Source organism: Symphalangus syndactylus, chromosome 10 (assembly GCF_028878055.3).
Source record: "Symphalangus syndactylus isolate Jambi chromosome 10, NHGRI_mSymSyn1-v2.1_pri, whole genome shotgun sequence".
NCBI classification, from domain to species: Eukaryota; Metazoa; Chordata; class Mammalia; order Primates; family Hylobatidae; genus Symphalangus; species Symphalangus syndactylus.
Genome location: NC_072432.2, coordinates 135,646,118 through 135,666,039, shown reverse-complemented (window position 1 = coordinate 135,666,039; position 19,922 = coordinate 135,646,118). Strand labels below are relative to the sequence as shown.

General features: G+C 43.3%; 1 protein-coding gene across 6 annotated transcripts in view; it reads right to left on the bottom strand.

The window, feature by feature from the left end:
* The window catches only part of FNTA (farnesyltransferase, CAAX box, subunit alpha), a 31,848-nt gene extending 22,888 nt beyond the window's left edge, over positions 1-8,960 (bottom strand). For 2 of the 6 annotated variants that reach the window (XM_055296115.2, XM_063610981.1), the window contains exons 1-3: positions 8,257-8,960; positions 5,328-5,413; positions 232-346 (exon numbers count right to left, since the gene is read on the bottom strand). In XM_055296115.2, the coding sequence (XP_055152090.1) occupies positions 232-346; positions 5,328-5,413; positions 8,257-8,387 (332 nt within the window). In that variant the 5' untranslated portion in view covers positions 8,388-8,960. Of the gene's footprint in view, positions 1-231; positions 347-5,327; positions 5,414-7,651; positions 7,898-7,950; positions 8,215-8,256 lie in introns of those variants that run through there. The other 4 variants (XM_055296114.2, XM_055296116.2, XM_063610982.1 and 1 more) reach the window with 4 other exon arrangements.
* Positions 8,961-19,922: the final 10,962 nt, after the last annotated feature.

Below are 19,922 nucleotides of genomic sequence, written 5' to 3'. Positions count from 1 at the left end.
AGCTACTCAGAAGGCTGAGGCAGGAGAATCACTTGAACCCAGGAGGCAGAGGTTGCAGTGAGCCGAGATAGCACCAATTGTACTCCAGCCTGGGCAACAAGAGCGAAACTCCACTCCCCCTCCAAAAAAAATAAAGTACAGTTTAAAAAAATTAAAGTACAGTTTAAAAAAAGAAAAGCCACTTGAAGTACAACATTTAAGCAGGGAATACTGACGATGTGTATTACTTACCACACTGTATAATTGGCTGCATTTAACTCAATAGCATCCCGGGTTAGCTTAAAAGCTCGTTCACTTCTTTCATCACGCTGCAGGACAGCTCGGAAGTAATCATAAACATCTCTAACTAGAGATAGAGCACACAACTACATTAGGACCATCTTACTTAAAATTAGCACTATAATGTATAATGTCACTATACCTATACAGATATTTTATTGGCCTGTGTATCGTTTATACCAACAAGCAAAATAAAGAGTCAAATGGCTGTGGCCACCACCCCGATAATGCCCTAGTGTCTCAGCCACAAAAAGCATGGACTATTTATATATAACCGTATGCTTACTGCTTACGTGTGTGCATATGAGTTCATGCCAGATTCCAAACCTCCCATAGGCCTTATGTATAAAAGAAAAATTAGGGGTGCAAATATTCAAATATATTCATATAGCTGTTTTTCTGACATTTTATTTTGATCAGATTTTTAACTGAAAACTATGCCCAAAGGCAGAAAACTCAAACAGTACAAAAAGGTTCACACTAGATTTCCATTCCACTAAATTCCCAAGCCTCTTCCCCAGAAGCAACCATTATTAACTCATTCTAGTGTATCCTTCCAAATATATTCTATGCATCTACAAGTATATAGCCTAATTCCATCCTTCATTTTTATGCAAACGAGATCCCATCACACTCTGAGCTTTGCATTTTTCACTCATACATTATTAAAGATCGTGTAAACTAGTACAAATACTTCTACAACAAATCATTAAAATTTACATACTCTTTGACCCAGTAATTCCAGCTCTAGAAAGTTCTCTCACAAATATACTCCCATATGTGTGCAAGTATTCAAGGATATTTATTGGGAGCACTGGATTACAAAAAAAAACAAACAAAAGACTGAGGCGGGCAGATCACTTGAACCCAGCAGTTTGAAATCAGCCTGGGCAACATAGGGAAACTCTGCCTCTACAAAAAATACAGAAATTAATCAGGCGTGGTGATTCAGGCCTGCAGTCACAGCTACTTGGGAGGCAGAGGTAGGAGGATTGCTTGAGCCTGGGAGGTCAAGGCTGCAGTGAGCCATGATCGCAAGCACCCAGCCTGGGTGACAGCACAACACTGTCTCAAAAAAAAAAAAAAAAAAAAAAAAGGAACTGCCAGGTATGGTGGTTTGCACCTGTAATCCCAGCTACTCGGGAGGCTGAGGCAGAAGGACTGCTTGAGCCCAAGAGTTTGAGACCAGGCTGGGTAACATAGTGAGAGCCTGTCTCTGAAAAAAAACAGAAAGGGGTCATTTACAGCCAAGTAGAATATTAGATGTGGGTAATGTGGGGACCCACTACTTGCAATGGCATCTGAAATAGGATGGATGTTGCAGCACTGATCCCTTGGCCTGTGGCGTCTGTGTGAACTCTGGGTAATGTCAGAACTGAATTAAATTGTAGGGCAACTAGTTGGTGTCTACAGAAAATTGCTTGGTGTGAAAAATCCAAACATTTGGTGTCGAAGTATTTTGACTATAAACAGTTTTTTCCTTTTAGCCTGTAATACTGAAAGTGAAAGTATCAGACAAGAATATGAACAATTACTCCTCTTCACAAAATTCTGAGGTATAAAAAGGTTACCTAGTTCTAAACACTACCTTTAAAAAGTTGAATTTGAGCAGTGGCTCAGGCCTGTAATCTCAGCACCTTGGGAGGCTGAGGTGGGCAGATCACTTGAGGTCAGAAGCTCAAGACTAGGCTGACCAACATGGTGAAACCCCATCTCTACTAAAAATACAACAATTAGCCGGGCATGGTGACCACGTGCCTGTAATCCCAGCTACTCAGGAGGCTGAGGCATGAGAATTGCTTGAACCTGGGAGACAGAGGTTGCAGTGAGCCGAGATCACGCCATTGTACTCCAGCCTGGGCAACAAGACCCGAAGTCTGTCTCAAAAAAAAAAAAAAAAAAAAAAAAAACCAAGCTTCCAAATAATTTCAAATTTAAAACAAAATGATAAGATGTTAACTATGCATACAAATGTGTATATATATATATATATATATATATATATATATATATATAAAATACATTATTTTACACACACACAGACACACATAAAACATACACATATGCACATTGATAAAATAAACTGGGAGGCTATCAGGCTGGGATAGCTCCAAAGCCTCAGGTTCCTATGTAAACAACCAAAATCCAATTCAATGTAAAAGGTAAAATGAAACATTATTCTTTTAATTCAAAAATTATAAACAACAGACCAGGCGCGGTAGCTCACGCCTGTAATCCCAGCACTCTGGGAGGCCGAGGTGGGCGGATCACCTGAGGTCGGGAGTTCGAGACCAGCCTAACCAACATGGAGAAACCCCATCTCTACTAAAAATGCAAAATTAACCAGGCGTGGTGTCGCACGCCTGTAATCCCAGCTACTCGGGCAGGCTGACGCAGGAGAATCGCTTGAACCCGGGAGGCAGAGGTTGCGGTGAGCCAAGATCGCGCCATTGCACTCCAGCCTGGGAAATGAGCGAAACTCCATCTCAAAAAAAAAAAAAAAATTATAAACAACATATTGTCATGCTCAAAGTTTCTAAAACTTTGACTTTTTTAACTCAACATTGTTTCTGAGATCTGTTCATGTTATAATAGATCTAAATCCTCTTAATGGTTATATAGTATTCAACTGTATGACAATGATACATTTTATTTTATCCATTTCTCCAAAAGACAGACATATAGCTTCCAATATTTTGCTTTTTCAAAAAATGCTGCAAATTATAGCAGCTAACATATATAGTGCTTACTATGAGCCAGACAGTATTCTATTATTTTATGTAAATAATTTACTACATCTATAGTTACTACCAAGATCCTCATTTTACACAGGTGGAAATAGAGGCACATAGGAGTTAAATAACTTGTCCAAGATTACACAGTCAGTAAAATGTGAAGTTAGAATTTGAACCAGATGGCCTGGCTCCAAAGTCTGTGCTTTTAACCTCCTGTGCATATCTTCTCATGCCATGTGCCAGAATGAACCCAGAATATTAAATTAGAAGCAACACTGCTAGGTTGTAAGATAAGTGCATTTTCCAGTTTTAACAGATATACCAAACTGCTTTCCAAAATGGCTAAACATTCGAAAACTCCCATATGAAATGTATGGAGCTCTTCATATATCTTAATACCTAATATAATATCAAGACAGTTTTCGTTTCTGCCACTTAAATCATGGGGGGAAAATGGAATTCTCATTTTAACCTGTCATTCCTAATGATAAAGGATTCTTCCTATTTTATTGGCCATGGCATTTTCTTTTCTGTGAATTGCCAGTTCATACCCTTGGTCCATTTTTTTATTAAACTCTCTGTCTCCTTATCCTGTTGTAGAAACGTCTCAGTTTTAATATGGATCCTGTTTAAATGACATATCTTCTTCCACACTGCTGCTTGCTTTTTAACTTGCTCATGGTTTCTTCTGCTGTGTGTAAGTTTTAAATTGATATATTTGTCTATAAATGGTTGACAGGTCAAACTTATCTGTTCCTTTAGGGTTTCTAACCATGGTGTATTTAAGAATTCACGTTAATTTTTTTTTTTTTTTTTTTTTGAGATAGAGTTTTGCTCTTGTCACCCAGACTACAGTGCAATGGCACGATCTTGGCTCATTGCAACCTCCACCTCTCAGGTTCAAGTGATTCTCCTGCCTCAGCCTCCCGAGTAGGTGGGATTACAGGCGCCCGCCACCATGCCCAGCTAATTTTTGTATTTTTAGTAGAGACAGGGCTTTGCCACGTTGGCCAGGCTAGTCTCAAACTCCTGACCTTAGGTGATCTGCCCGTCTCAGGCTCCCAAAGTACTGAGATTACAAGCGTGAGCCACTGCGCCTGGCCCAAAATGTTAATTTTATACCTTGCAAAAAGGTTAATTTATTCTCAATGGAAACATATGATTAGATTAGTTTCCCCCAACATCTCTGTTACAAGTACTTATGAATCTGAATAATTTATGGCTTATATTTCTCTGATCACTAGTAAGGTTAATATCTCTTCATAGATATTTCTATTTTGTGAATTGTCTCTTCACATACACTATCTCTCAAAGTATGAGAGTTTTGCATTTCCATGCAGTTATATATTCTGACCTTCTTAATCGATTCTGAGGTTTACATTTTGCCTAATAATACCTTCTCCATCCTAAGAATGATAGGAATACAATTCTGCTTTTATCTAAGTGCACAGCCAACTGTTCCAACCATTATTTGATTAATCCACCCTTTTCATAAAGGTATAAAATGTCCTTTTTATCACATATTAAGCTTTCATAGAGTGAGGATCTATTTCTAGAGTCTTTACTAATCTATTTCTGTGCTACTTCCACTTAATCATTTAGTAATATATCTGCACATTTAATAAGGCAAACCTATCATTATTCTTTTTTAAACATTTATTGTCATTTTATTATCAGAAAAAAACGCTTTTGTAAAAGAATGATCTTAGAAAAGCTTTAACTGAAAGAAATATATATACATAAAATTACAAAACTATCGTTCCATTTTATTCATTTTCCCTTTCCTAGAAGAACTAACAATTAACATTTCCACGACCTTCAGTTTACATTTTCACATTCAATTATAAAAGAATATTTTGTCAAAAAAAAAATCCACTCATTTTAATATCAATAAATGTATTCCAACTGAGCTGAACACTTCACTGCCAAAATATATGTTTAAATCCTGATGTTTCAGCAACCAAAGTTTATTCTAAAAACAGTAACTCATTTATACTGTGTGGTACATGCATAATCTCCCTGGCGGTGGAGTCTCCAGCAAAGAAAAGAAAACCACAATCACATAGTAGCTATTATCTATTTATACTGTAACGTTTATTATTTAGAATATGTCCAGTCTTTGGGCAAAATAAAACTTTTAATCATAAAGCTAAATCACACACACACAAGAAAAACCCACAAAATTAACTCATCTTAAGTCATTCAGATTTTTATTAGACAGAAATTTGTCATCTATCTTGCTGCACAGTTGTGAATTCCAATTCTGCTACTATATTTAACTTACAGACCTTTTCCTAATATAAACAAACTTACATTTGTCACTATAAATGATCTGGACCACGGGATTGGGGCCATCATTCTGCGGCACTGGATCTATATCAGCCCATTCTGCTCTGTCCCTGAAAATAGACATTCCCCAACCAGTGGTTACATTCAAATACAGAAGAAAAGGGACTCTAGTGTTTTTAAAATGACAATAATTACACTTACATTGATATTAGTAACTTACAGGGCTCATAATGTAATCATGGTTGGATTCCTCATGACCAAGTTCTGCCAATATGTTTTACGTATTAAAGTAAAATTAAAACAACCCTCAGATGCTGAAAAGTTAATCAACAGTTTTGAAATTTAAAGTTTTACAAGTAGAAAAACATGTTTTTGCAGCAAGTAGACAGTAATTTTTTTTTTTTTTTTTTTTTGAGACAGAATCTCACTCTGTCGCCCAGGCTGGAGTGCAATGGCGTGATCTCGGCTCACTGCAACCTCCGCCTCCAGGGTTCAACCGATTCTTCTGCCTCAGCCTCCCGAGTAGCTGGGACTACAGGCGCACGCCACCACGCCCAGCTAATTTTTGTTTTTTTAGTAGAGATGGGGTTTCACCATGTTGGCCAGGATGGTCTCAATCTCTTGACCTGGTGATCCGCTCACCTCGGCCTCCCAAACTGCTGGGATTACAGGTGTGAGCCACAGCTACCGGCCTCACAGTATTTTTAACTTAGAAGTCAATCTAACTCATTGGTCTAGTAAGATTCTTTGAGTCAGTCAGCATTTTTAAAACGTTTGAATAACAAAATACTAGGAATTGACATTTAAAGATAAAAATAAGTACTATTAATTTACTCAAGAGGTGGCGCAGGTGATCATTAATAAGAAAGCTGGCTCTGGAATCTGACAACTGCCTAAGTCGTAACATTGGCTGGAGCACATACGAGCTGTGTGACCTTCAGAAAGTTACTTACTGGGGCCTCAGTTTCACCATTTATAAAATCAGGGCAATATTATTACCTACCAACCTTAGAAGGGTATTTGGAGGATTAAATGAGATAACAGACGTTCAGCACTTAAAACATCCACAGCACACAGGCGGCATTCAATGACTACTTAATAAGCAATGCTAAAATAACTGTATAGTGACAACAGTGGGTGCTTACAGAAATTTCTGTGACCTACCCAGTGTGACCAAATTTCTCTTAAACATTTTCATGTATATTCTTTTCCTTTCACTTTTTTTTTTTTTTTTTAATTTGAGACGGAGTCACGCTCTTGTCCAGGCTGGGGTGCAATGGTGCAATCTCGGCTCACTGCAACCTCTGCCTCCTGGGTTAAAGCGATTCTCCTGCCTCAGCCTCCCGAGTAGCTAGAATTACAGGTGCCCGCCACCACGCCCGGCTAATTTTTGTATTTTTAGTAAAGACAGGGTTTCACCATGTTGGCCAGGTTAGTCTGGAACTCCTGACCTCAGGTGATCCGCCCGCCTCAGCCTCCCAAAGTGCTGGGATTACAGGCGTGAGCCACCGCGCCCGCCCTTCCTTTCACTTTTTATTTCTCTATAATGATCAGCTATTGACAGCAGAGATTCTGTGGCATCCAATGCGCAATGCTAGAAATTGTGTCCATTATACAAGGAGAAATACAAGAGAAATCATGACCTAAGACTTGACACCTAGAGCCTGGGGGAATGGCCTGGGAAAGGTAATGCTGTATTTAGTCACCAGGAAATCACACACAGTCATGTGAGAACCTGAGCATTTCACAATCCACAGAGTAGACTTGAGGATTATGGGGCTACCAATTTAAATCAGTAAAACATTATCTCCAATCAAAAAAATATATATGGGTAGTGACTTCTACTCATTCACAAAATCAAGGTAAACAAGCCATCGAATGGATTTACCTAGAACTACAGATGTAAGACCTAAGGCGATTATCTCTGCAGGTTCACAGGGAATTAGGAATCAACATTACCATCTGAAAGCAAAGAACTGATGGAACTGGGTGTCAGCAAAGACGGGGTGACAGAAGCAAGAAAGTTACCGCAGTCCCCAGTACACCTCACTTGTATTATGTACGAGGCGATGCAGGGAGGCTTGAGAGGTTCAGTAGCAAATCTCTTTTCAGCCTTTAGACTGGCTGATACGAGGCGCTAAAATACGGATTGGATGAAAATGTCTCAGGGCTCCAAGCAGAGCCAGCCACTGGAAGCCCTCACACCTCGTTTTTAGGGTGAGCAAATCTGGCCCTGGTTGCCTGCCCGGCTACCGGAACTGCACCCTAGCCCTTGGGTATTCACTGGTTGTTAGCGACACAGCGTTCTGGGAAGCCGTGGAAGAGAGCGGGAAATTTCTTATATTTACAAATCGCGACGCCTGAACAGCTGAACGAGTGCAGTCCAGGGTGCAGCAGTTTCCGCGTGGCTTAAAGCAGGCGGGAAGCCGAGACCTCGCTGCTTCGCGTCCCCGCGGTCTCGCGCCGGCGCCGCCCTGAGAAGCGGCGACCTCCCGGCAGCCGCCCGGGCCCAGAGCCCTGCATCGGCCCACGCGGCACCGCGGGAACTTCGGCCTCGCACGCCGGCGCCGGAAGCGCGCGCCGCGGGTCTTGGGGCAGCTGGGCCTCCAGGGAGTGTCCCGAGCCGCGGCCGCCGCGGGGGCGTTACCTGTACAGGACGTAGGAGGGCGAGTCCAGGCTCACAAACCCGTCGTCCATGGGGGACGCCACGGCTTCCCCAGCCTCGGCCGCCATCTCTTCCTCGTGCTGCTGCTGGGGCGGCGGTGGGTGCGGCTGGGGCGGGGGCTGCTCCGGCTGCCCGGGCTCGCCGCCTTGCGCAGCCTCCCCGACCCCCTCGGTGGCCGCCATCTCGCCTCGGTCCGCAGCGGAGGTGGTGGCGAAGGCCCCGCCCCCAGAAGGCCCCGCCCCTCCCTTCCCCCTCTCGAGGCCACTTCCTGTTTTCTGGGTTTCCTACCATAGAGGTGCGGGCCAGAGTGTCTTGGCGGGCAGCCGGGGTCTGGGTGGCAGGGTGCGGGTGCTGGCAGCGTCCGCCGCGAGGTTGCGCGGCTCTTCCGAGGGTCCCCAGGCTGCTACGCGTCTTCCCATCTGTCGCCGTTCCCGAGCTTTGCAGATGTCATTCGGACCGTGTTAGTGCTGTTAGTGGCCCCAGCAGGGAGAGGGCGATTCCTTCTTTGGACAGAAGCTGCAACTGAGGGTGGCTGGCGGACACTGAGCATTCAGCCCTTTGCGTCCATCTCAGCATCTCAACATTTTCAAAACGAAATATAAAGCCCGGGCGCGGTGATTCACGCCTGATCGCCTGATCCCAGCCGCTCGGAGGCCGCGGCGGGATGATCATGTGAGCCAGGGAGGTGGAGACCAGCCTGGGCAATCTAATGCGACCCCATCTCTACCAAAAATACAGAAATTAGCTGGGCATCATGTGGGTGCCTGTGGTTCCAGCTACTCGGAAGCCTAAAGTGGGACGATCGCTTGAGCTGGTAGTTCGAGGCTGCAGTGAGCAGAGATCGCCACTGCACTCCAGTCTGAGGGACAGAGATCCTGTCCCAAAACACACACACCATTAGAAAAAGAAAGTAATTTTTGGTGAAGTTTTTGTTTATATTTATATGTGTTCGGATATAATGGTGTAAACCAAAAAATAAAATTCTGAACCCAACACCAAACCATCTGAATAGACCCTTCCTCTCTGCCAAGGGCATTCCAAAGTTAACCTGAAAAACTTGTTCAGGCCATGATGGAAGCGGGTGGGAGTGGACCATTAACATCAAGGCCAACCTTAAGTCTGATGAGAAACATTTACAATCTATTCTTTCTGAAGCCTGTTACTTGGAGGCTTCATCTGCATAATAAAACTTTGGTCTCCACAACCCCTTATCATAACCTGGACATTCTATTGATAACAACTTAACCAATTGCTAATCAGAACATACTAAATCTACCTAGGATCTGGAAGCACCCCTCTCCCTGCACTTTCAGTTGTCTTGTCCTTCCAGACGAACCAATGTGTATCTTACATGTATTTGATTGATGTCTTATGCCTCCCGAAAATGTATAAAACCCCACTGTGCCCCAACCACCCTGGGCACATCTTCTCAGGATCTCTTAAGGGCTGTGTCACAGGCCATTAATCACTCATATTTGGCTCAGAATAAATCTCTTCAAATATTTTCCAGAGTTTGACTCTTTTCATTAACAATGGGTCATATGAATGTATGTTGTTGGGGCTCAGAAAAGAATATCCCAAATGAAGGTCTAAGCATCAGCTTCAGAAGCACAGTCTCTCTCTGACCTTCTCCTGCCCTCCTCTCTGTGGCCACTCATCCTCTCCTGAAGCAAGCACAGCAACTAGAATCTCTCTTCCCCCTCGCAGGTCATAGAAACCAGAACCCTTTTCCCCCAAAGCCACCCATGGCACCTAAAAATATTACTCTAACCTTCCTCCAGCCCTGCCTTTCTATGTGACAGCTGGCTGTAAAGAAACTAAACCCTAGTTCCAAAGGGCTCCTCTCCCACTGGGGGTTGCAGGGAGGAACAGTGAGGCCAAGGAAAACCTAAACAGACAGGCCCTATTGAATTTCTCCACTCCATATATTAGCATTAAATCATCCTCTTTTTGTTCAAAGAGGGTATAGTATTGGGGCAGAAATAGCTAAATCAAATAATGGACACAGTAGAGAACTCACAAACAGATCCATGCATATGTGGATGCTTGAGAATAGACAAAGCCTTCACTGCAGAAGATTGAGAAAAGGACGGTGTTCTGAATAATGGTGCTGGGTCAGTTGGGCACCCACAGTGGAAAAGAAATTGCATCCCTACGTTATACTACATAGACTTCAATGTGAAAGGCAAAACATAAAAGCTTAAGATTCTGCACAAAACAGAAAACCCAAAATGGCAAATAAATGCATGAAGAGATGATCAATCTCATTAGTAATCAAGAAAATGCAAATTAGAAATATCTTTATACACCATACACATCCACTACGTTGGCAAAAATGGAAAAGCTTAACAATTCCAAGTGGCTTTGGAAAATAGGTTGGCATTATGTAGGAAAGCTGAAGATACACAATGTTATCACCCAGTGCTATAGTTTGGATGTGTTTTGTCCCTACCAAAACTCATTCAGGGTTGAGAGGCAGGGCCTAGTGGGAGCTGTTTGGGTCATGGGGGCAGATTCCTCATGAATAGATGAATGCCATACCTCAAGGATAAGTGGGTTCTTGCTCTTGCAGAAAAGATTAGCTGTCTTCCTTGGTTTCTCTCTCTTGCTTGCCCTCTTGCTGTGTGATCTCCTTGCACATACTACTCCCCTTCCACTTTCCCCCATGAGTTGAAGCAGCCTGAGGCCCTCACTACATAAAGCTACCCAGTCTTGAACCTTTTGGCCTCCAGAATCATGAGTCAAATAAACCTCTTTTCTTTATAAATTACCAGCCTCAGGTATTCTATTATAGTAACACAAAATGACTAAGACACCCAGTAATGCTAAGATACACACATATATATATATATATATTTATTTTATTTTATTTTTTTTTTTTTTTGAGACGGAGTCTCGCACTGTTCCCTGAGCTGGAGTGCAATGGCATGGTCTCGGCTCACTGCAACCTCTGCTTCCCAGGTTCATGCGATTCTCCTGCCTCAGCCCTCAGCCTCCCGAGTAGCTGGGATTACAGGCGCACACCACCACACCTGGCTAATTCTTTGTATTTTTAGTAGAGATGGGGTTTCACTATGTTGGCCAAACTGGTTTCGAACTCCTGACCTCATGATCCAGCCACCTTGGCCTCCCAAAGTGCTGGGATTACAGGCGTGAGCAACCGTGCCTGGCCAGATATATATCTGCAAATATATGTATATATATATATATATATATATATTTTTTTTTTTTTTTTTTAAATGGTGCACTCACATACATAAGAACACATAAACAACAGTACTGGCAACACATTGTAATAGCCACAGACCAGAAAAAACCAACATGCTCATCAAGAGTACAATGTGGTATAGCCATATAATGGAATACTACGCAAAAATGAAACATATGAACTAAAGCTCATACACTAATAAGCATAGTTAAAAGAAAATCATGGCTGGGCACAGTGGCTCACATCTGTAATCACAGCACTTTAGGAGGACAAAGCAGGAGGATCACATGAGGCCAGGAGTTTGAGACTAGCCTGGGCAACATAGCCAGACCCCAACTCTAAAAAAATACAAAAATTAGTTGGACGTGGTGACATGTGCCTGTAATCCCAGGTACTTGGGAAGCTGAGGTGGGAGGATCACTTGAGCTCAGGAAGTCAAGGCTACAATGAGCCATGATCACACCCGGCCACAATTTCTTTCATAGCAATAGATAAGAAATACAGAAGGCTGGGGGCCGGGCGCAGTGGCTCACGCCTGTAATCCCAGCACTTTGGGAGGCCGAGGCAGGTGGATCACGAGGTCAGGAGATCAACACCATCCTGGCTAACACGGTGAAACTCCGTCGCTACTAAAAATACAAAAAATTAGCCGGGTGTGGTGGTGGGGACCTGTAGTCCCAGCTACTCGGGAGGCTGAGGCAGGAGAATGGCGTGAACCCGGGAGGCGGAGCTTGCGGTGAACCAAGATCGCGCCACTGCACTCCAGCCTGGGCGACAGAGCGAGACTCTCTCAAAAAAAAAAGAAAGAAAGAAAGAAAGATATACAGAAGGCCAGGCACGGTGGCTCAGGCCTGTAATCCTGGCATTTTGAGAGGCCGAGACAGGTGGAGCACCTGAGGTCAGGGGTTTGAGACCAGACTGGCCAACATGGCAAAACCCTGTCTCTACTAAAAATACAAAATTAGCCGGGCATGGTGGCGCATGCCTGTAATCTCAGCTACTCGGGAGGCTGAGGCAGGAAAATCACTTGAACCCAGGAGGTGGAGGTTACAGTGAGCTAAGATCATGCCACTGCAGTCCAGCCTGGGCGACAGATTGAGACTCCGTCTGAAAAGAAAGGGAAGGAGGGAGGGAGGGAGGGAGGGAGGGAAAGAAGGAAGGAAGGAAGGGAGGGAGGGAGGGAGGGAATATAGAAAAAAATGCAAGGCCGAGGAAAGTAGAGTAACCTCTTTAAACAAGTGAAAGAAAACCCCCAGTGAAAATATGTTTCAAAAATGGTGGCAAAGTACTTTTCAAGTTATAGAAAAGCTGAAGGAATTCATCACCAGTAGACTTTCAGTACGAAATAAGTTAAGGGACATCCTTCAAGCAGAAGGAAAATGATATGAAACAGAAATCTGGATCTACACAAAAGAAGGGCACCAGAAATGGTAACTGTATTGTAAAATGTAGTATTTTTATTCTTATGCAGTCTTCTTTAAAAGGTAAGTGACTGTTTAAAGCAAAACAAGTGTATTATGGGTTTAAATAACAGTTGTGGATTCAAAATATAGTAGCATAAAGCATGGGCAGGAAGAATGAAGATATACTGTTGGACGCTCTTACACTACACTTGAAGGGGTACAATACCACTTGAAAGCAAACTGTGGTAAGTTAAACATGTAAACTATAAACCGTAAAGCAACCACTAAAACAACACAACAAAGAGTTATCACAAATATGTCAACAAAGGAGATAAAATGGAATACTAAAAAATACTCAATTATTCCAAAAGAAGGCAAAAAAAGAAAAAAGGAACAATGAACAGATAGAACAAATAGAAAACAAATAGCAAGATGGCAGATTTAAACTAGCAATACAAACAACTGTATTAAATGTAAACGGCCTAACACACGGATATGATTTGGATCTGTGGATCTGTGTCTTTGACCAAATCTCATATTGAATTGTAATCCCCAGTGTCACAAGTGGGGCCTAGAAGGAAGTGATCGGCTCGTGGGGGTGAATTTCTCATGAATGGTTTAGCACCATGCCCCTTGGTACTGTCCTCCAGGTAGATAGTGAGTTCTTGTAAGATATGATAACTTAAAAGTGGGTAGCATGGGGCCAAGTGCAGTGGCTCACCCCAGTAATCCCAGATCACCTGAGGCCAGCAGTTTGAGACCAGCCTGGTCAACATGGTGAAACCCTGTCTCTACTAAAAATACAAAAATTAGCCAGACATGGTGGTGGGCACCCGTAATCCTAGCTACTTGGGAGGCTGAGGCAGGAGAATTGCTCAAACCCGGGAGGCGGAGGTTGCAGTGAGCTAAGATTGTGCCACTGAACTCCAGCCTGGGCAACAGAGCAAAACTCTGTCTGAAAAAGAAAGAAGAAAAGAAAATATTCTGAACTGAATAAAAAGAAAAACATAGTATATAAAAATTTGCAAGATTTAGGTAAGGTAGTACTGAGGGTTTTTGTTTTGTTTTGTTTTTGTTTTGAGACTGAGTCTCACTCTGTAGCCCAGGTTGGAGTGCAGTGGCACGATCTTGGCTCACTGAAAATTCCGCCTCCTGGTTTCAGGTGATTCTCCTGCCTCAGCCTCCTGAGTATCTGAGATTACAGGCGCCCACCATCACACCCAGCTAATTTTTGTGTTTTTAGAAGAGACAGGGTTTCACCATGTTGGCCAGGATGGTCTCGATCTTGACCTCATGATCTGCCCACCACGGTCTCCCAAAGTGCTGGGATTACAGGTGTGAGCCACCGCACCCGGCCCAAAATTCCAACTTTTTAAAAATAGAAGTTGATGAGCTGATTATAAAATTCATATGGCAAAGAACCCAAATAACAAAAACAATTTTGAAAAGGAAAAGAAACTGGAGGACTCACACTATGTGACTTCAACATTTCTTGTAAAGCTACCACAATCAAGGTAGGGTGTTACTGGTGTCAGAATAGAAATATAGATCAATGGAACCAAAAAGGAATTCAGAAATAAATAGGCTTACACATTATACTCAATTGATTTCCAACAAACATGTACAATGCGGTTCAGTGGAACAAATTTCCACTTTTCAACAAATGGTGCCGGAACAGTTTATATCCCCACACACAAAATAAAAAGAAAGAAAAGAAACTTCAATCCATATTTTACACTATATACCAAAATTAAGCCGAAATAGGTAATAAACCTAAATGTAATGTATCACATTATGAAACTTCTAAAAAAAAAAAAAGGAAATCTTTGTGACCTTAGGTTAGAAAAAGATTTCTTAGATCCAAGATGAAAATTAAGAAATTCTGCACTTTGAAAGACACACTACTAAGAAAATAGAAAGCCAAGCAACAGACTGGGAGAAAATATATTGCACATCAATTATCTAATAAAGATTTTTTTTTTTTCCCGAGATGGAATGTTGCTCTGTTGCCCAGAGCTGGAGTGCAATGCCGTGATCTTGGCTCACTGTAATGTCCACCTCCTGGGTTCAAGCAATTCTCCTGCCTCAGTCTCCCGAGTAGCTGGGATTACAGGCATGTGCCACCACACCTGGCTAATTTTGTATTTTTAGTAGAGATGGGGTTTCACCATGTTGGGCAGGCTGGTCGCTAACTCCTGACCTCGTGATCCGCCCACCTGGCCACCAAAAGTGCTGGGATTATAGGCATGAGCCACTGCGTGCAGCCTTAAAGAACTTTTATCTAGAATACATACAGAACTTTCAAAATCAATAATAGAAAAATAAACCCAATAAAAATGGGAAACAATTTGAACAATAAGTTCATCAAAAGATATATATATGGCGAACATGAAATGTTCATCAAGAGGGATGAACATTAATACCACAAGATATCATTATATACCATTAGAGTGGCTAAAATGAAACAGACTGACCAAATCAAAACCACAGTAATACCAGTTCACACCTGCTGGAATGACTAGAATAAAACAGATGGACCCAAGTATTGACAAGGATGTGAAGGAGCTGAAAGTCTCCTACACTGCTGTTGGGAATGTAAAATTTACAACCAGATCATAATATGGTTTGGTGGTTTGTAAAAAATGGCCGGTGTGGTGGCTCACACCTGTAATCCCAGCACCTCAGGAGGCCAAAGTGTATAGATTACCTGAAATCGGGAGTTTGAGACCAGCCTGGCCAACATAGTAAAACTCTGTCTCTACTAAAAAAATACAAAAATTAGCTGAGTGTGGTGGCGGCCTCCTGTTATCCCAGCTATTCAGGAGGCTGAGGCAGGAGAATCGCTTGAACCCGGGAAGCGGAGGTTGCAGTAAGCCAAGATCTTGCCACTGCACTCCAGCCTAGGTGACATAGTTAAGCATAGGCTCGGCACAGTGGCTGAGGCCTGTAATCCCAGAATTTTGGGAGGCTGAGGCGGGTGTATCACAAGGTCAGGAGATCGAGACCATCCTGGCCAACATGGTGAAACCCCTTCTCTACTGAAAATACAAAAATTAGCCGGGCGTGGTGACACATGCCTGTAATCCCAGCTATTTGGGAGGCTGAGGCAGGAGAATCACTTGAATCCAGGAGGCAGAGGTTGCAATGAGCCGAGATCGCGCCACTGCACTCCAGCCTGGCAACAGTGCGAGACTCCGTCTCAAAAAAAAAAATTAAAAAAAAAATTAAGCATATGACCTAGCCATTCCACTCCTAGGTGTTTACCCAAGAGCAATGAAAGCACATGTTCATAGGAATGCTTGTAAACAAACATTTAAAACAACTTTATTTGTAACAGCCCCAAAACTGGAAACAACTCAAATGTCTACCACCGGCAAATGCATAGATTGTGCCTTCATAGTAGTACCCATACAATGGATCCTACTCAGCAGTTAAAAGAAATGAACTATGGGTGTATACGGCATGGATAAATTTTTTTTTTTTTTTTTTTTTGAGACGGAGTCTTGCTCTGTCACCCAGGCTGGAGTGCAGTGGCGCGATCTCGGCTCACTGCAAGCTCCGCCTCCCGAGTTCAAGCCATTCTCCTGCCTCATCCTCCCGAGTAGCTGGGACTACAGGTGCCCGCCAGCATGCCCGGCTAATTTTTTTGTATTTTTAGTAGAGACGGAATTTCACTGTGTTAGCCAGGATGGTCTCGATCTCCTGACCTCGTGATCCGCCCTCCTCGGCCTCCCAAAGTGCTGGGATTACAGGTGTGAGCCACCGTGCCCGGCTTGCATGGATGAATTTCAAAATAATTATGTTGAGTAAAAGAAGCCAGACAAAATGAGTACATACTATATGATTCCACTTACATAAAATTATAGACTATGCCAAATAATCTAGTGACAGAAAGCAGATAAATCATTGCCCGGAAATGGGGGTGAGTATATGGGAGCTTGGAGGGACTAGAGGAATGACAAAGGGGCCTGAGCAAACCTTAACTAGGAGTATGAACAGTTCATCACCACACACACGTGTATTCATATTTTGGACAATATCCTTAAAATATAGTCCCCCAAGCTGGGCGCGGTGGCTCACCTGTAATCTTAGGACTTTGGGAGGTTGAGGCAGGCAGATCCCTTGAGTTTATGAGTTTTGAGACCAGCCTGGGTAACAGGGGGAGACCCCATCTCTACTAAAAATACAAAAATTAGCCAGGAGTGGTGGCACATGCCTTAATCCCAGCTATTCGGGAGGCTGAGGCAGGAGAATCTCTTGAACATGGGAGATGGAGGTTGCAGTGAGCCGAGATCATGCCACTGGACTGCAGCCTGGGCAACAGAGTGAGACTCTGTCTCAAAAAAAAAAAAAAAAAAAAAAAGGGAGGGGGGTGGGCTGGGTGCAGTGGCTCAAGCCTGTAATCCCAGCACAGCACTTTGGTAGGCCAAGGCGGGCAGATCATGAGGTCAGGAGATGGAGACCATCCTGGCTAACCCAGTGAAACCCCGTCTCTCCTAAAAATACAAAAAAATTAGTCGGCGGTGGTGGCGGGTGCCAGTACTCCCAGCTACTCGGGAGGCTGAGGCGGGAGAATGGTGTGAACCCAGGGGGCAGAGCTTGCAGTGAGCTGAGATCACACCACTGCACTCCAGGCTGGGCAACAGAGCAAGACTCCATCTTGGAAAATAAATAAATAACTAACTAACTAAGCCAGATGTGGTGGTGCACACCTATAGTCCTAACTACTCAGGAGGCTAAGGCAGGAGGATTGCTTGAGCCCGAGAGTTCGAAGTTGCAGTGAGCAGTGTTTGTGCCACTGCACTCCAGCTTGGGTGACAGAATGAGACCCTGTCTTATGAATAAATAAAGTCCCCCAAATTAGGCACCAGAGTACTTAACATTTTATATGTAACTTTTTTTTTGAGACTGAGTCTCCCTCTTGCCCAAGCTGGGATTCAATGGCATGGTCTCGGCTCACTGCAACCTCCACCTCCTGGTTTCAAGCGATTCTCCCACCTCAGTCTCCCAAGTAGCTGGGACTACAGGCGTGTGCCACCACACCCAGCTAATTTTTGTATTTTTAGTAGACGGGGTTTCACTATGTTGGCCAGGCTGGTCTCGAAGTCCTGACCTTGTGATCCACCTGCCTCGGCCTCTCAAAGTGCTAGGATTACAGGTGTGAGCCACCGTGCCTGGTCGACATTTTATATATAACTTTTTTATAGCTTATGTTACATGCAATTAGATACCTACCAAAAGAAGTATGAGTGTTACTTGTGGCTTCGAACCTACCAGATTTCTGTGTAGTTTCTACCTCAGGTTTTGTTCACACTGAAGTCATGTACCTGACTGTTATGCACAGTGAACGTGCTTGGCATAGAAGTCAGAAAATGGGGAAAGATTTTACCTCAAGAAGTATGGTCCTCATAGCAGACATTTTCCTTCGAGTCCAGAGTGGCAGCTGTGTAACCTGGTCATCCTACCACTGAGATTTGCAGTGTATTCTGTCACCCCATGGACCTGGTCTTGTCCATGACAGTTTTGACAAATAAGAGACGTGATGCCATGTGGTTTCCAAGGCTGGGTATAAGAAGCTGCGAAGCATTCACCTGGGTCTCTTAGGACTCTTGCTCTAGGGAAAGCTGGCTGCGTGGAATAACTCACCCAGCCATCTTGTGAGAAAATCCAAACAAGTCCTGGCATGATGCTGTGTGGAAATGTCCAATGTGCCTTGGAGGTGCCATCCATATCAGCCTGGGTGCCAGGCATGTGGGAGAGCAAGTCTTCAGATGACTCTGGCCTCACACATCATCTAACCTAACCACACCCAAATGGCAGATCCCATCTGAGAACAGCAGAGCCTGAGCCTGTCTCCAGACTCAGGAGGGATAGTAATAGGTTGTTTGAAGACCCTAGGTTTTGGAATGGTTTGTGATACAGCAATAGATAATCAGAACAGCAGCAAAAATGTATTTAAGGCAAACCTGGCAGGTCTTTGGCTGGGGAACACTTCTTTTTACAGGGTTTTGCTCTGTTGCCCAAGCTGGAGTGCAGTGGCACGATCTTGGCTCACTTGCAGCCTCGACCTCCAGGGCTCAAGTGATCCTCCTGCTGAGTAGCTGGGACTACATTTGTGCATCACCATAACTTCCATTGTGAACTTTAATGCTTAATTAATATGGGTATCTCCAAGCAAATGAGTAAAGAAAACTTGTATTTATTTTTCTACATTAAACTGGGTACTATTTTGGCTAAATGTATACTAGTTTTATTTTGCTGCTAACTTCACTTTGGAACTAACAAGTTGTTATTTAATGTAAATATAATCAACTTCCATTCTGCTACTACCATTTTAAATAACACCAGAGATGCCAGATTTCCATGATTAGGGGAAAGCTGGGGAAAAAGGATAAATTGTAAGGATCTAAGAAGGTAGGAAAAGTGCATTTATTGCCTAAATAGGGTGTCAACAATGCTTTACATTGTGACGTTAAGTTATCACAAAGAATACTATACTCTCTGTGGCAAAATCATGGCAACGTGCTAGCTCTAGAGAGAAGCAGCCATGTTTCATTTTTATCCTCAAAGGCTAATCAGCTTACAAACATAAAGTACCAGCCTAAATCAACATGAAATCTACCACCAGTACTGGAAAAAACCCAAATAATACTCCTGACTTATGCTCACTGCAACCTTCGCCTCCTGGGTTCAGCAATTCTCCTGCCTCAGCCTCCCAAGTAGTTGGGACTACAGGTGCATGCTACCATGCCCAGCTAATTTTTGGATTATTTATTTACTTACTTGCTTATTTATTATTTATTTATTTATTGAGATGGAGTCTCACTCTGTCACCCAGGCTGGAGTGCAGCAGCGCAATCTCGGCTCACTGCAACCTCTGTCTCCTGGGTTTAAGTAATTCTCCTACCTCAGCCTACTGAGTAGCTGGGATTACAGATGCTGCCACCAAGCCCGGCTAATTTTTGCATGTTTAGTAGAGACAGGGTTTCACCACATTGGCCAGGCTGGTCTTGAACTCCTGACCTCAGGTAATCCGCCAGCCTCGGCCTCTCGAAGTGTTGGGATTACAGGCATGAACCACCGCACCTGGCCAATTGTATTTTTAGTAGAGATGGGGTTTCACCGTGTTGGCCAGGCTGGTCTTGAACTCCCGACCTCAGGTGATCTGCCTGTCTTGGCTTCCCAAAGTGATGGGATGACAGGCATGTGACACCGCTCCCAGCCAGTGACATAATCTTTAAATTGATAGGACATAATGGCAAGTCTCAAAGGTGGGTGGAAGAATATCACCAATTATGAAGTACATTTGTCAGAGTTTAAGAGCAGAAAAAAGAAATCTAGGC